This window comes from Carassius carassius, chromosome 18, assembly GCF_963082965.1.
Source record: "Carassius carassius chromosome 18, fCarCar2.1, whole genome shotgun sequence".
In the NCBI taxonomy this organism is placed as follows: Eukaryota; Metazoa; Chordata; class Actinopteri; order Cypriniformes; family Cyprinidae; genus Carassius; species Carassius carassius.
The window spans coordinates 16844521-16860140 of NC_081772.1; the positions used below are offsets into that span (position 1 = coordinate 16844521).

General features: G+C 37.8%; 2 protein-coding genes across 3 annotated transcripts in view; one reads left to right on the forward strand and one right to left on the reverse strand.

The window, feature by feature from the left end:
* LOC132092553 (transcription factor IIIB 90 kDa subunit-like) overlaps window positions 1–15620 on the reverse strand; it is a 56420-nt gene that overhangs the window by 25718 nt on the left and 15082 nt on the right. Inside the window, exons 7-12 of the mRNA XM_059498834.1 lie at window positions 8455–8604; window positions 5027–5120; window positions 4668–4794; window positions 4017–4056; window positions 3556–3651; window positions 3106–3396 (exon numbers count right to left, since the gene is read on the reverse strand). Of these exons, the coding sequence (XP_059354817.1) occupies window positions 3106–3396; window positions 3556–3651; window positions 4017–4056; window positions 4668–4794; window positions 5027–5120; window positions 8455–8604 (798 nt within the window). The remainder of the gene's footprint in view (window positions 1–3105; window positions 3397–3555; window positions 3652–4016; window positions 4057–4667; window positions 4795–5026; window positions 5121–8454; window positions 8605–15620) is intronic.
* Window positions 10844–15217, forward strand: LOC132092554 (BTB/POZ domain-containing protein 6-B-like). 2 transcript variants are annotated; one of them, XM_059498836.1, is made up of 5 exons: window positions 10844–11020; window positions 12541–12826; window positions 12915–13005; window positions 13096–13214; window positions 13780–15217. In XM_059498836.1, the coding sequence occupies exons 2-5, from the start codon at window positions 12630–12632 to the stop codon at window positions 14810–14812; spliced, it is 1440 nt and encodes a 479-aa protein (XP_059354819.1). In that variant the 5' UTR covers window positions 10844–11020; window positions 12541–12629; the 3' UTR covers window positions 14813–15217. The 2 variants fall into 2 exon arrangements, with proteins under 2 accessions (XP_059354819.1, XP_059354818.1); XM_059498835.1 differs by lacking the exon at window positions 10844–11020 and having other exon boundaries at window positions 12054–12826.

Consider the following 15620-nt stretch of genomic DNA (forward strand, 5'->3'; position numbering starts at 1 on the left):
CCCCTTTATCATCATCAGAATAAAATTCATATTTCACTGCCCTTGCTGCTCTGGAAAATATATATGGATTAAATAAGCGGGACTCCTCCGATGCCTTTGGAGGGGGATTTCTGGGTTAAAATGCCAGTGGGAAGTGAACCTGTGTGGAACAGATGCTATTGATGGAAAGGAGGCTGATGAATTGGCCAGTCGCTCTCTTCACTGCACTGAAAGTTAGAGAGTGAAAATCTCATGTATCCCCAGAGAACTGAGGAGACAGACAGTCTGAAAGAGTGAGACACTTCAGTACCGACAGCCTGTCAGAGTGAGAGAGGCATCTGCCAGACCTCACACACACACACACACACACACACACACACACACACTCACATTCTTGGTCACTTGTTTTCTACCTCTCTCACTCACTTTGTCTCTGTCTGTCTCATGTGTTCCCTATTTAGAGAACACAAAATGTATGCAGACCTGTATACTGCAGCAGTTACTGCTGCATTTCAGTTCCTACTACACTGGAATATGCCTACTCATAATACAATTATAAATACTTAAATAAGCGACTTACAAAGTAAAATGAAATAAAATACAATAAAAATAAGATTGGCTAACTATCCATGGTGTTTCCCTGCCTGGGGCCCCAAATACTACGTTTTTCCGCATCTTTCCGTTCACACACAAACACATATTCACAACCCAAAATTCAGAGTGGCCAGCAGTGCATCTTTGGCCTTCATTGTCTGCTGTGTATTGTTGTGAGTACTGAGAGTCACTCATGTTGAGTGGAACCCCATAAAGCCGTCTTTATGAGCGACTAAGAGGCTTTCACTCCTGCAGAATCATCACCTTCTCCTGCAAAAGGACAATGATGATGAGGGAAATGTATCAGCAAACCGCCATAGCAGAAATAGAAGACAGAAAGCCGCGCAGACAGCATATCACATTCTAAAATGCTTTAAAATGAAGCAGCTCGGCTCCAATCTCCTAGGCTGGCCGGGTGAGACATATGCTGCATTCAGATAAACCACTGCTGCTTGTCATTTTGAGCTGCAGGGAACACCTAGGTCAAGGAGTCGTCAGGGGTCAGAGGTCAAAGGTTAAAAGGGAATGGCCTGAGTTCAGCTAGCGAGCAGGTGCTGAGGTCAGAGGAGTATTGCTGAGCCAATCTTGTGATATTCTGTTGGGTCCTGTGACATTTTATTTTCAGAGTTGTCTTTCAATAATCTGAAGCTTTTGGCAAATAAAGTGATCTGCTGCAGACAGCTGCAGCCATTGATTGAATGCATCCTGACCAAAAGATGTTCTTAACAATGGGCTCAATGTTTTCAATACTTTGAAGATTAATACTGCTTAACCTCACTAACATTAAAAAATAATAACAATTAAGAAATTAATACTTTACATTCAGCAAGAATGAATAACTGACACTGAATATGAATAAATAACATTGATAACATTAATAAATATTTCTTGAGCAGCAAATCAGATCATGCGACACTGAAAACTGAAATGAGATCAGAATAAAAACACTATAATGAGAAAGTACATCTGTGGCTTTTGCTCTGCCATACAGCTTGAAGCAGACAGATTGGAGCAGCTCTTATAAAATGTCTTAAAAGGATTTCAAAAAGCTCTCAGTGATTATGTCTGGCAGACCCTCCATCGGAGCGCTGACTTTCACAATAGGAAAGGGTTAAAGCTTTCCTAAAGATTAAACATTCACCACATTTTCTACAGTCATCTATCTTATTACAAAGAAACCCAGTGACTTTGAAGAACTAATTCTGCTTGATATAATCAGGAAACATTTTGTTTCATCAGACAAATGGACCACAAGAGTTTGGACCTTTATAAAAATGGGATAAAATATTATTCATAATATAATATTGTTATGAAATAGTATATCAAGCAATTCAAATCATTCATAAGATCATATGGACCCATATGTTTTATGTATTTATTTCTTAATATTTAAGTCAACGTGAAATGGAAATTGAAACATTTTTCCCCCCATTGTGAGACGTATATCCAAATGAAAAGGCATAAAAAATGAGAAAAATAATGTAAGACAGGACTTAATTTAGTCCATCGGGAATTGATTTGGACTGCGATCATTCCATGTGAGTGGCAGGTTGCTGGAGGGGAGGGACGGAAACTTGGCTGGCTATTGAGCCACTATTGGCCACTCATCTTGGCTATTGGTTATTGTTTTTGATGTAAAATTACAGTTAGTACGTTTTTTTTTTTTTTTTTTACTAATGATATGCATGCACTGATGAATTCTTTATAATAAATGCTGCAAATTCCATAAAAAGAAGAACTGTCAGTTTTACTTTCATGATGAATTTAAATAATGTTGCTAATCTGATGACCAATAATCATACATGATTCCTGACCCCTAAATATCCATTAATTCTTCAGTCGTCTGTGACCAGAATTAATTTGGTCTATTTTCAAGATTTTTTCATGACCCTTTGAGAATTTAATAATTGCTGTGTGCTAGGCCAAAGCAAGTCAAACTCATATTCCTGATATTTCCACGTTTTCCAGTACTGTGGGAACCCTGGTAGAACTTTGAGCCATAATCAACAACTTTTACTACATTTTCCCTTAAAATGCTAACAGAAAATGTGAAAAAGGTTTGCAGATTTCATCTAGAACCTTGGTTCTAGACTTTCAGAGGGACCCGCAAATCATTTCAGTCATAAAAGTGGATGAAAAATTAATATATATTAAATTATTCTTAATTAATTTTGCCAAAAGCACTAAACATAAATATGTACAAGATTAAACTGACAGCCTATTTTTCAGTTTTTTTTTTTTACTTTATTAATACTAAAATAATACGATCAGTTTAGATAAATGGGTCTGAACAATGTCTTGTCTTGGGAGTCTCTGAGTCAAAATGGTTAAGCTACTGTACATTTGACTAAACAAATTTTTTGAAAAAAAGCATCATCATTAGAAAAACAGGAAATGCTGAAAGTTGAGTGTATACAGTACATAGCCATAATTTATCATATAAAACTGCAAAGAAAGACACAGTATGTTATAATGAATGCTTTGTTTGGCCAAAGAGAACATCATACTGTCCTGAGGAAGTGGCACACTCACTGTTTGTTGTGTCTTCTTCTGTGATGCATTCCCGAATGGAGTCTGTTAGACCAAGGCTGGCTGCACTGGGCAGAGGGCCGAGGAGGGCTGTCATTGGCACGTGTGTGGCTTGACTGGAGAGTGGTACTGTATTCCTGCTCTCCTCTTGATCCTCCGTTCCTCCCTGGTCCCCCTGCTCAAGCACCTGACTGAAGAACTCGTGGCTGAGATGTTGAGCTGCTGCCTCCATTTCCTCATCCTCTATGTCTTCGTCTCCAGTCATCCCAGAGTCCAAAGACACACTGTCATCATCTGAAAGGGTGTTACAGCATGAAACAAAAAACTATATCTACACGTGAATCAGCATAAACCACACAATACTCTCTATTAAGAACAAAAGTCATCAGCAAACAGTGCTCAGATGACCCTAGGTGTAATAAATAATCATGCAGAGCACTTGATTTGATCTACCTTCTCTTGCGTAGGAAGCATAAATCCCTCTCAGTTTGGTTCTGCTGCTCGCTGCCAGCTGTGTCTCAATCTCATCGCGGTATGAGTTGATCTCACCTGCAGACAACGTACACACACATACACATTAGCTTGATGTCTCTGATAGACAGTTTGATTTCTTGTCTGAAATATATTCAGCATTTAACATTGATTCCTTGGTAGAGTGTGTTCAGTGTTCAGATCATGTATGCTAATGGCACGTCAAGTAATGATATATAGTCCTGAAATATGGAGGTGTTTATGGAAACAGCTGCTGTCAGTAAGGTGGGCACTCTAAACCACAAGGGAACTTGACATTCATAATAGTCAAAAAAATCTTGAAATGCTTAGTGTAGCCAAGATAACGCACTACAGATAACATTCAGATGCCATGTTGAGTCAATAGCGAGAATCAATATCTTATTCCAGGAGGACAGACTAACCTTGGTATTCCTCAAGTTTCTTGGTCAGCTCCTGCTCCAGCTGAAACAATGGCATTTCAATTAAGAGAACCATTTATCCAGAGTCATATATGGCTGAATCTTATATTCATAGCTTCATATCAGACACACACACACACACACACACACCGTTGTATTGGGCAAGTAAGATTTTGTAATGTTTTTAAAAGACATCTTTTATGCGTACCAAGGCTGCATTTATTTAATCAAAAAAATGTAGTAAAAACAGCCATATTAAAAATAGCATTTATTCATATATTTGTTTTAAAAAGTAATTTATTCCTTTGATGGTAAAGCTGAATTCACAGCATCATTACTCCAATCTTCAGTGTCACATGACTCTTCAGAAATCATTCTAAGAGTTTACTTCTGAAGAAAAATATCTTATTATTATCAATATTGAAAACAGTTGTGCTGCTTAATATTTTTGTGGAAACGGTGAAATATTTTTTCAGGATTCTTTGAATAGGAAGTTCAAAATGTCAGCATTTATTTAAAATAGAAGACTTTTGTAAATTTATTTATAAATGGCTTTTACTTTTGATCAGTTTAATGCCTCCTTGCTAAATATAAGAATATGTTTTATTCAAAAATAAAAAAATAGGTTTAGCAATGTAAATCCCCCATGTGTACCTGCTGCATCTTGAGTTTTTTCTTTCCTGCAACAAAAGACGGAGGATCACATTCTTTCTCAAGGTCCACTCGCATGAACTCATCGATGGTCAGAGCACTGGTGGGGGTCTCCTCAAACTCTGTCAGCCTGATTGACACAGTAATTCAATTATATATAATAAAATACAAGATATATCCAATATTGACTGATACCAATATTGTACCGCTATATAAAATGTACATCCCTAGTTCTACTGTGACATTAAATGTGAGGTATTTAAACATTACGTATCAAACATTGGTTGGGACACTATTTGTCCTTGGGTGACAAAAGCAGTCAATTTCTCTAAAAATATGCTCAGATCAGCCATGATATTCACCTTTTTCTCAGCGTGGCCTCGCACACCTTGACGACAGATATCACCTCCTTCACCGTACGACGGAATTCATGCATACGAGCAGCTACGAGCAGAGCTGGAAGGACATGGGAGAGGAAATGAGGATAAATGTCAATGGACAAATGTTGCAAAATGTCCCAAACAGTATTGTTCTCAATTTGTATGACATTTACATTTACATTACATTTACATTTATTCATTTAGCAGACGCTTTTATCCAAAGCGACTTACAGATGAGACACATTGACACATTTCACCACTGTGCAAAATATACAGTGTATCTACCATACAAAAGTGTTGAGAGTTCATTTTCTATAGTAAGGGAGCATTTGTAAAAAGAATCTCTGAAGATACTGAGGTGTGTTGTGCAATATAATAACCTGGTTAGTAGACATTATGTAAATTGTGCTGCGGAGTTGTGTTTAAGAGAAAAACAACAAAACAAGACTATACAATCCCATTTGCATTCACTGTCAACATAAAACCAAATGCTCATCCAATATATTTAGACAATAATTCTATAAGCAAACAATATATTAATTTACTAACACTTGTGTGGGATCTTTTTTAATCCTAAAAGCACACAAAAAAAAACATTTTTTCAGATCACCTAGTAAAATGTTTACTAACATAAATTAAATTTAAAATAAATGTATGCATTTAGATTTAAAATGTGATTTTATTTTAATAGATTTCAAAATTGTAATTTATTCCTGTAATGCAAAGCTGAATGTTCAGGAGCCATCACTCCAGTCTTCAGTGTCTTTTAGAAATCATTCTAATATGCTGATTTGCTGATCAAGTAACATGTGGAAATGGTGATACATATTCAGGATTTTTTGATAAACAGAAAGAGAATGGCATTTATTTGAAATTGAATATTTTGTAAAAGTTTGTACTGTCAAATGAATCAATTAAATGAATTAAAGTTAATTGTATCAGGGGTTAAAGCAAAAAAATAACTTTTTTTTCTGAGGTCGGGGCAGGGCGGGGCGGGGCTGGGCAGAACATGCAAAGCATGTAATGACTGTGGCAACTTTAACATTTGAAACACTTGAAAAACTTGCTTTCTTTATTCAAACTGATTTTCTTTTTCATGAATATATGGTTGACCTGAAGAATGAAAGCTGTATCATACACTTGGAAAATTATGAGCTATATTACCACTTATCGACACTAGGGGTGTGACTAATGATTATTTTGGTAATCAAGTAATCTACTGATTATTTTAACAACTGAGTAATCAGATTTTTCTTTTGTAACAAACCAACCTAAGTGAAAAACAGGCTTTAGTATGATTATTTATATATAAACTAATGATGAGGCAATAATAATTGGCTTAAATAAAATATCAAAACCAAAAACAATTACATGATTATACTGAACAACACTGTTAAATTACATAATTTTATATGCCTATACATAATATAAACATAACTTAAGTACATTATCTATTAAAACAAATACCTTCACAGAGCGCCAACAGCCTGGTGACGTTTCACTTTCAGCGTAATTAAATGATGTTTAAATCCATTACATTTTAATGTTTGGCCACTTGTAGAAACCTTTAATTTGAAATAGCAATGTGCAATACATTGGCAGATTTAGACATAGGTTGATGCATTCTCCTGTGTTGGCAAAGGTTTTTAATGATTTACTTAACAAATTTAGTGAAATACTGCACACAGTTTTCCCAGAACAATTTTTTTGAACGAAATTCAAATGAAGAGTTTAGCCCCTTTCACACATACAGTCTTCACTGGTAAATTACCGGTAAGTTACTGTTAATAGATCATGTGTGAACAGGACCTTTTCAAAAATCACGGTAAATATGTTCTGCCAATAATATCATTTTAATGGAGATGACAAGATTACTCTGAGCTGTTTACAAAGATTTACTTCTTTTTAATTAGTTATTCTATGTAAATATGCACTTTATGAACATCTTTGACCATTTTGCCTCATAGCTTTTTGTCGTGCTTCTCCATTCATCAGGGCTGCGACTCTGCAATTGGATACTATTATGTGTGTCTCGTGTTTATAACAGCAAAGCATTCTGATTGGCTAGTCATGTTAGTTGGGTTGAGAGTGAAAGCTGCCCCTCTCATACCATTTGTAGGCGAACTCATGGACTCGAAAGTGATAATCAACAAGTTTTTTTTTTCCATTTTTTTAAATGTAGCATTATTTTTTTTACGCAGCCAAAACGAGCGGCAACCTCCCGCACTCTCTCGTGAAACCAACAAGGAAGTGACTAAAACTGCAATTCATCGACTGGCCGCTTGAGGCTGGCTGCAAAAGAGAGTCCGTCCCATAGACTCCCCATGTTAAAATGGCAAGCTTTACAGCAGAAAAAAAACATAAAGCCTGGTGCAAAAAATGAGTTTGGTCTATATAGCAAATTTTGCCCTTCATGACAACTGTGAGGGGGATGAACTTTTTTATAACTCATCCGTTTAAATTATATTAAGCCTTAATATAAACACAAACACAAGTGCAAGAGGGCTTTTTGCTTTTATCTTTGTTTTTGCAGTATTCACACTTAGCCAGAAGGTGAAGTGTAGTTGTGTTTACTCTCCTCGCTCTAAAACAATCAACCTCAATGCAGAAAACTGACATTTACACTTACCATATTCCCCTGAACACTGTGAATGATTAATGATGAATTTTCAATTATTCAGATATTGCAGCAGCGGATGTTAGATGGGAAAAATGAGACAGTGAGAGAGGGCTGAACTAGAGATGCAGTAAGGAAGTTTGCCTTCTATTCCTGAGCAATCAAGGGATCTTGCTGACGAGAGTCTAGAGAGCAATGTGTTCTGCTTCAGATCGAGGGCACTGGTGGTAAAGCACTTGCCGTGATCTTGTTTTTATGCTTGTTCTAGAACTCGCTGCTCCAGTTCCCATGTCAATCTTTTAGCACATTAAGGGATTTGCTTTATGATCTGACAGATGTGCAGAACTGAAGACTGAAAAAACACATAGACTATTTTCATTTTGAGCTGACAAAGATGGCTTAGTGAATCTTTTAACAACTCAGAGATTAATCCGAAACAAAGAAAGGACTGAGGTTTAAACAAAAAATGAAGATTATGTTATGATTCATGGTTCATGTTTAGTGGTTTGATTCAAGTCTTCTTAATTTGATTTAAACCCTGCATTCATAAGAAGATGAACAAGGATTTCACTAGGACATCACAGACTTTTATTGCATGGATATAAACAGTTGAAACATTCTTCAAATAACTTCTTTTGTGTTCCCCAGATAAAAAAAAAAAGAAAATCGTACAGGTTTGCAATACCATAAGGGTGAGAAAATATGGATTGGAATTTTTATTTTTGGATGAACAAAATGTTCAAGAGACCTCCAAAAACAATAGTGTTTATCATTAGAACATTAAACAATTTACCTGCACCACACAAGCCTGATGGTCGCCGTCCTGTGTGCATCCAGTCTCTTTTCATCCTCTGCAGCAGTCTGAGAGCAGTCATCGAAACCTCATGAGTCTTTTCACCGAACTCCAACATGTGGGCAAATCGTGGAATGTACAGACATGGATCTATAAATAAAAAAATCAACAGATCTGTAATCAGTGACTGGACACGAACCTGAGAACATAACCTAAATTTGTACCTCCAATTTAAAAACTGAGATTGAGTTTATTACAACTAATGTCTTTTCATCTCTGTGCACCTTGTTTAGATGATGCCCTTTCAAAAGATTTAAAAAAACCAAATTCTTTGGTTGTTCTCCATGACTCGATGTTGAATCTAGAACACAGTCCTCCTATGGGAACCTTTAAAAGAGGCCTGTCTTAGAGTCACTCTGTGGGAGCAAATATCCCTCACTTCCACCTACTTCTAAGTCCTTGGGTAAACTCATTCTGCTGGCCCAATAAAGCCCAAACATCACTGCTGTCCTAATAAGAAGGAAATGAGCTCAGCTAAGGAAAGCGGACATCTCCAATCCTATCTAAGTCTACACTAAAGGACTGCACCTGCACTTATGAGACATAGTAGACACTGTTTCAGTCACTGGCCTTTTTATACTGCTAGGCAATTTTATAATAAATTATCATATTTGTTGATGCAGTACAAGAGCAGAGCAGATGACAGAACAAATATTCAGTGCTGTCTGTGAAACAGGAAATACTTTAAGTCGTTTAAGAAAAATTTAATTTTCTCATGTAATATTCTTTGGAATTATCCATACTGCTCTGAAAAATAAATTGATTTTCAGACTTCTATTTCAGTCATGGCTGTAAAATGATCTGATTTGTGAGACTGTGGCTGTCAGAGCTTGATTAAGGGAAAAGTGACAAATGAATACAGGGAGAAATAATCAATTAGATCTGTGAGAATTGTTGGTGGGGATGGGAAACGTGGCTTTGCAGAAAAAGATGCCTCTTGGTGAGGGTTGTAGACAGCAGTACATTGAGGAAAAATCCTTGAGAAAGCCACATTCTGCATATTCCAACAACAGAGACCCTACTAAAGCAAATTTATGGAAGATGCTTGGTGCTAAAATAGGTTCTGATCTAGGTTGAACAATGACATCCCTTAGAAGGTGCATTGAGGGATCAGACGTCTCAAACTCATTCTCTGACCTTGTCTTTCACTTGTCTGATGTGTCTGTAATTGTTAAATCATCATTTGCTTGGGGGAAGCTTGATTCTGACACAGTGGGAATGCTAAATTGAAAGCGCTAATCAAGATCTTTTGAAAGTAGCACATGGCAGAAGTGGTATTTTCAATATAGTTAGTTCTGCAGCCCAAAGTGGAAATGTATAAAAACCCACATAAACTACAGAAATGCAGAGAACAAAATTGAATGAATACTACACAACAAAACTAATAAACAATGACTATGAAAAAAACGATCATCTAACAGTAAACTGCCAGTATTGTACTGTTAAACTATAAATAGTTTTTATATCATACACTAGAGACGTGTATACAGTATGTGAACAGAGTAATGTCCAAATTTACAGTATTTACAAAAGAGTAGGCGAAACGTTCAGAATGACTTACTACTTCCTGTGAGAGTTACAGAACTTCTCATTCATTTCTATAGTATCTGACAACAGTAATAAACTGTCACATTAATGACTGTTGCTGCTACACAGCTGCCTATTGTGCTCCTTTTTTGACTAATTTGGTTTGAGTTTTGTTCACTTTGAGCGTTTGCTAAAAGCGTTATATCCACCTAATATTTAATCTAAGAGTGGGTGCAGCCATTAGTAAATTGAATGTGCAAGGCTTCCGGTGTCTACTTCCAGTTATTTTTAGCTGTACAAAAACAGCTGTTAATGTTGCTTGATAATGCAAACAATTTCTTATCATATTATTTTTATCTATTATCGTAATCATAAACACAATGTTTTTGTGCAAATGGTTTTAACATGCAATGCTCTGTGTTGTTCTTCAAGTTATTTCCCTTTACCAGTATACACTGCCATACACAACCAACACAGCAGTGTCCATGAGTGGACAACTACTTCATGTAGAATAAACACAGCTTTTTATAAAATATGGATATGATTGGAGCTGTCATCTTATGTGAGTTTATGTCATTTCAATCATACTTTCTCAAAGAGGTTATTAAATTCCTAATGGTAAAACTTTTTAATTAGCAAAACATTACTCAGTGCACCTTTAAGACCTAAACCAGCTTCTCTGACCCAAAGTGACTTACTGGAAGTAATTTACATGTTTCACGCACTTTGTCTGGCAAAAAAAAAAAACCTTAATTGTATAAATTGTGAGAGATAGATAAGCCGCTTATTTTAGGCGAGGGATCTAGTTTCCAGCGCCGGAGCCCTCTGTTGGAGATCCGGGAAAGCTGTGCAAGCCCAACCCCTTCTCTCTCTCTCAATGCACACTGTAGATTAACATGGCTCCTGGCTGCCAGCGAGCCTTCAAACATCAAATCTGAATGTATTTTCCGTGCAGCTGCTCTTCGGTCGGCTCAGTAAGGTAAAGAACGACTAATGATGTGCTATTTAAGTTCCTCTCTGGTAACTGTTGTAATGAATCGCGAAATAATAATTCATATTACTTCGACTAAAGAGTCCGTTTCGGTGGACAAATCAATGCTGACAGTAGCTCTACTCTGCTGCTACTTTTTCTCTTTAAAACGGTTTGTACAGATGTTAATTGTGGACGCGGACGTTATTTCTACCGACCACATCAAAGATTTGCTTAGTAGGTTGAGCACTTGGTTGCAGATGTTTATCCCCTAATGAGACATTAAGGCTGCATCAGCAAATTGACCGATCCTATGAAGTTGAAACACTGCAACTGAAGCTGATGGTTGTAAAGAGTTCTGTATTGTGCGTTGGTGGAAAAAGTTACTTTATGAAATTTAAAAAAAATCACTTCAAACCTTTGCGCGAGATTTCATATTAACCTGATCAAATCTAGCCTCAGGTCATGATGATATGTAACGTTATATAGCACTGGCAATGCGATACATTTTGATTTTTTAAATCAAAAATTGATTTTGATTAATTAAATACCACGTTGTCATTTAAACAACTCCGTATACAAATATTTCGGTCTCACAAGCCTTAAACATAACACATTAGCAGTTCGTGCTTTATTACATGAAATTAATAACTTGCGAGTCAGGTTATTTGAGTAAAAGGCTGCTATTGATTCGTAAATGTTTTGATACATGAGAGCCGATTCATCAGAATCGTTCGATTCATAGTCGGACTAACGTTACCCTGGACGCGTATGCTTTTGATTCACTAAAAAGAACCAACTCGTAAGAATAATTCGTTTGGCAATCAACAACGCTGATCAGCGTTGCGCTGATCTGTAAAATAATTCGATTCGTTTATTTTTTAACGAAGCGGTTCTCGGTTCCTATCCCTAAAAGCAACGGGTTAATTCGTCGAGAGGGGGGCTAGCGGGTCGGCTGTGGGAGGCGCCTTTGGGTCACTGACGTCCGATTTACTCGTAGTTTGATTTGTCATCAGAGAGCTGGGCGTCGTCCCCCGTCACACAAAACGGGCTTTACAACACTGAGTAGAGACGCTTGAGAGGGGATACACACCAGATATGTAGGATGACAATGACCACGTAGCATATTCCGTGGTCGATTCCGGACCTCTTGATTTATTTAACCGACCGTAGTTTGCTTTACTTGCATCCTGTTACATTCACTGTACAAGTCCGAGATGAAGGATCGCGAGGATGAGATGAGAAAGAGGGAAAAAGGCTTCGAGCTGGAATATTTCTGCTGGACGGTTATGTTTGTTTTTTGTAAATGTGTCGAAAATGGAAAATATGCTCAGGAAGCGCGTGTAACTTACTTATGACTGAGGCTTCTAATTTCTAATTAAATTTAAAGGGAGCTGTTTTTTCCCACTACACCTGCTTTTTAATTACTCTGCAGACTGGTGGATAGATAGACTTGCTGATGCCAACAACGCCAGATTGCCTATATGGCAGGATCATGAAGTTTTTGACGTTTTTCCTTTTGCTTCCAGAAACCATAAAAAGGACAAGAAAGAGTGGGAAACAGCTCAGCAAGCTGCCAGTATGCTATGAAATTGTGACTTTGTCCTTGAGGAAGAAGATGGCTGCAGAACTCTATCCTGCCAGCATAAATACCAACCTTCCCAACACTAACAGCACAGCAGCCAGCAAAAAGACCATCGTCCAAGTCACTCAAACGGTGACAACGTCTACTACAACTGCCTCTCAGCAGAACATCAACAATAATAACATCGAGACTGCCAGCTGGCAGTCCACTCCCCCGACGCTACGAGAGAGGTAAGGGCGACTTCGGCTTGCTTTTCGAAGCATCTACGCTGTTAAAGGTCCATAAACGAAATATTCTGTTGCATTTTGTTCTCTTCAGGAATGCTTTGATGTTCAATAACGAACTCATGGCAGATGTCCATTTCGTTGTGGGTCCGCCTGGCGCAGCCCAAAAAGTTCCAGCACACAAGGTGAGCGAATCCTACCGAGTCAAACGCATCTCCAGTGCCTCTTTCATGAAGCGTCTGCTTGACCGCTTTTCTTTGGCTTTGTGCTTCCAGTATGTGCTGGCAGTGGGGAGTTCTGTTTTCGGTGCCATGTTTTATGGAGATCTAGCAGAAGGAGAACCTGAGATTCATATTCCTGACGTGGAGCCTGCTGCTTTTTTAATTCTTTTGAAGTAAGTTATGCACTTAATTTATGTGTCATTAATGTGACACTCATTTTCTTCCTGTTATTAATTCCTGAAATTTCAAAATCATGGATTTTTTTTTAACAACTGCTTATTAATTTTTGGAAAACTTTTGTCCAGCAAAAGTCATTTGGTGAAACCACTGTGGAAGAGAAAAATGTTAAATAGTCCCTCCTCGTGATGATAATTATGACTCAATAATTTGATGTTTTCTTTCTTTTATTTAAAAATTAACAAAAAAGTTTTTTTTCATATGTATTCAAGGTGTAATGAAATGTTATTTTTACTTTGTTACACCACATGACATTTTTCAGAATTAACACAGAAAATTTTCTTGACTGTTGGATTAATATGGTTTAATACGAATACAAAGAGCAGATTTCTAAGATGCATTTCATCTTTCCTCATGCAGTATATTTATTTTTTAATCATTTGTTGTTGACCCATGACCCCATGTAACTATAAACTCAATCACTGCAAAGCTTAATGCTTGTATAACAGCTATTAGAAAAGACATTGTTGATTTCTAAGTCCTTTTTCTATTCACTTTCAGGTACATGTACAGCGATGAGATTGAACTTGAAGCGGACACAGTGCTGGCCACTCTGTACGCTGCAAAAAAGTATATAGTGCCTGCACTGGCTAAGGCCTGTGTCACCTTTCTGGAGACAAGCCTGGAGGCCAAAAATGCCTGTGTGTTGTTATCCCAGAGTCGACTGTTTGAGGAGCCTGAGCTGACCCAGCGGTGTTGGGAGGTCATTGATGCTCAGGCTGAGCTGGCGCTTTGCTCTGAGGGTTTTTGTGAGATTGATCTTCAAACGTTGGCGATCATACTAAAGCGAGAGACTCTCAACGCCCGGGAGGCGGTGGTCTTCCAGGCGGCTCTCGATTGGGCTATTGCTGAATGCAAAAGGCAGGGACTGGGACAAACCTCTTGTAACAAAAGGGCAGTGCTGGGCAAGGCTCTCTACTTGGTTCGTATCCCAACCATGACCCTGGAGGAGTTCGCCAATGGAGCCGCACAGTCAGACATTTTAACGCTGGAAGAGACTAATGACGTCTTCCTGTGGTACACGGCTGCCAATAAACCTAAGCTGGAATTCCCACTGCAGAAAAGAAAGGGTCTGACGCCACAGCGCTGCCATCGTTTCCAGTCCTCTGCTTACCGTAGTAACCAATGGCGCTACCGTGGACGATGTGATAGCATCCAGTTTGCAGTGGACAAGAGGATCTTCATTGAAGGGCTTGGCTTGTACGGTTCCAGTGGTGGAAAGGCAGAGTACAGCGTCAAGATTGAACTCAAGCGCCAAGGAGTGATACTGGCCCAGAACCTAACAAAATTTGTTTCAGACGGATCTAGCAACACCTTCTCTGTATGGTTTGAACACCCTGTCCAAGTGGAGCAGGACACCTTCTACACAGTCAGTGCCATATTGGATGGGAATGAACTTAGTTACTTTGGACAGGAGGGTATGACGGAAGTGCAATGTGGAAAGGTGACCTTCCAGTTCCAGTGTTCCTCGGACAGTACCAACGGAACTGGAGTACAGGGGGGTCAGATCCCAGAGCTGGTCTTCTATGCCTGAAAATGTCAGGACGTCCATATTGCAGTGCATTCCAGTCACTGGAAATAAAATTGATTGAATACAGGGTCTCGTGAGGCTCTTGCCTTTTATTATGTAGCAGCAGTGAACTTGATGGTAATGGCGCTTTAGAACCACAGTGGACTCAGATGGAAGGAATGTTCTTCAGTTTTATTTTTTGCAAAAATTATATATTTGATTTAATTATTGATGCTGCAGCAAGCAGATCTCTCTCTATATATATAAATGAAGAAAGTTGTATTGCTCTGATAGTTGATGGAAGCCATTAGTGTGTCATGTTTTGTACATAACCTATTTGTTTTCAGCTTGACGCTGACTGACAAATAAAATGTCTTGTATTAGTGATCAGCTTGCTGAACTGCAGATTATAAATGTTTTTGTGACTCATCCAAAGTTTGTTTTCATTAATTTTTCATGTAATGATGTTATTCTGTGCAATCCCAACTTCAGAAACGAGGGAAGTTGAACTGAATTGAAATTTTAGATTTATATTCATATTTATTTATATAAGTGTCTTATATACACTTTAAAATAAAGCTATGTAATGAGCTATGTAATAAGATGAATTATGTTCAAACTGAAATCCAAAAAAATTAACCCAAACACCACAAGAGCAGTGGTGTAAATGAGACCGTTATTGTTAAATGTGGATGAAATATTCATCTTGAAAGGTCACAAAAAGAACCTATTATATCCCCAGTGGGCTGCATGAGGAACTGAAAAGGGAGTCTGTTTGAATTGAGCCCATAGTATCTGCTGCTCTACCATTTGCATTCTAATTGGGGGCTTA

Bases quoted from the DNA above. Each gene is read 5' to 3' on its own strand.
- LOC132092554 (XM_059498835.1), top strand. From the start codon at position 12,471: ATGCCAACAACGCCAGATTGCCTATATGGCAGGATCATGAAGTTTTTG. The intron at 12,827-12,914 runs GTAAGGGCGACT...TGTTCTCTTCAG, and splicing joins CCCCCGACGCTACGAGAGAG to GAATGCTTTGATGTTCAATA. The intron at 13,215-13,779 runs GTAAGTTATGCA...ATTCACTTTCAG, and splicing joins GCTTTTTTAATTCTTTTGAA to GTACATGTACAGCGATGAGA.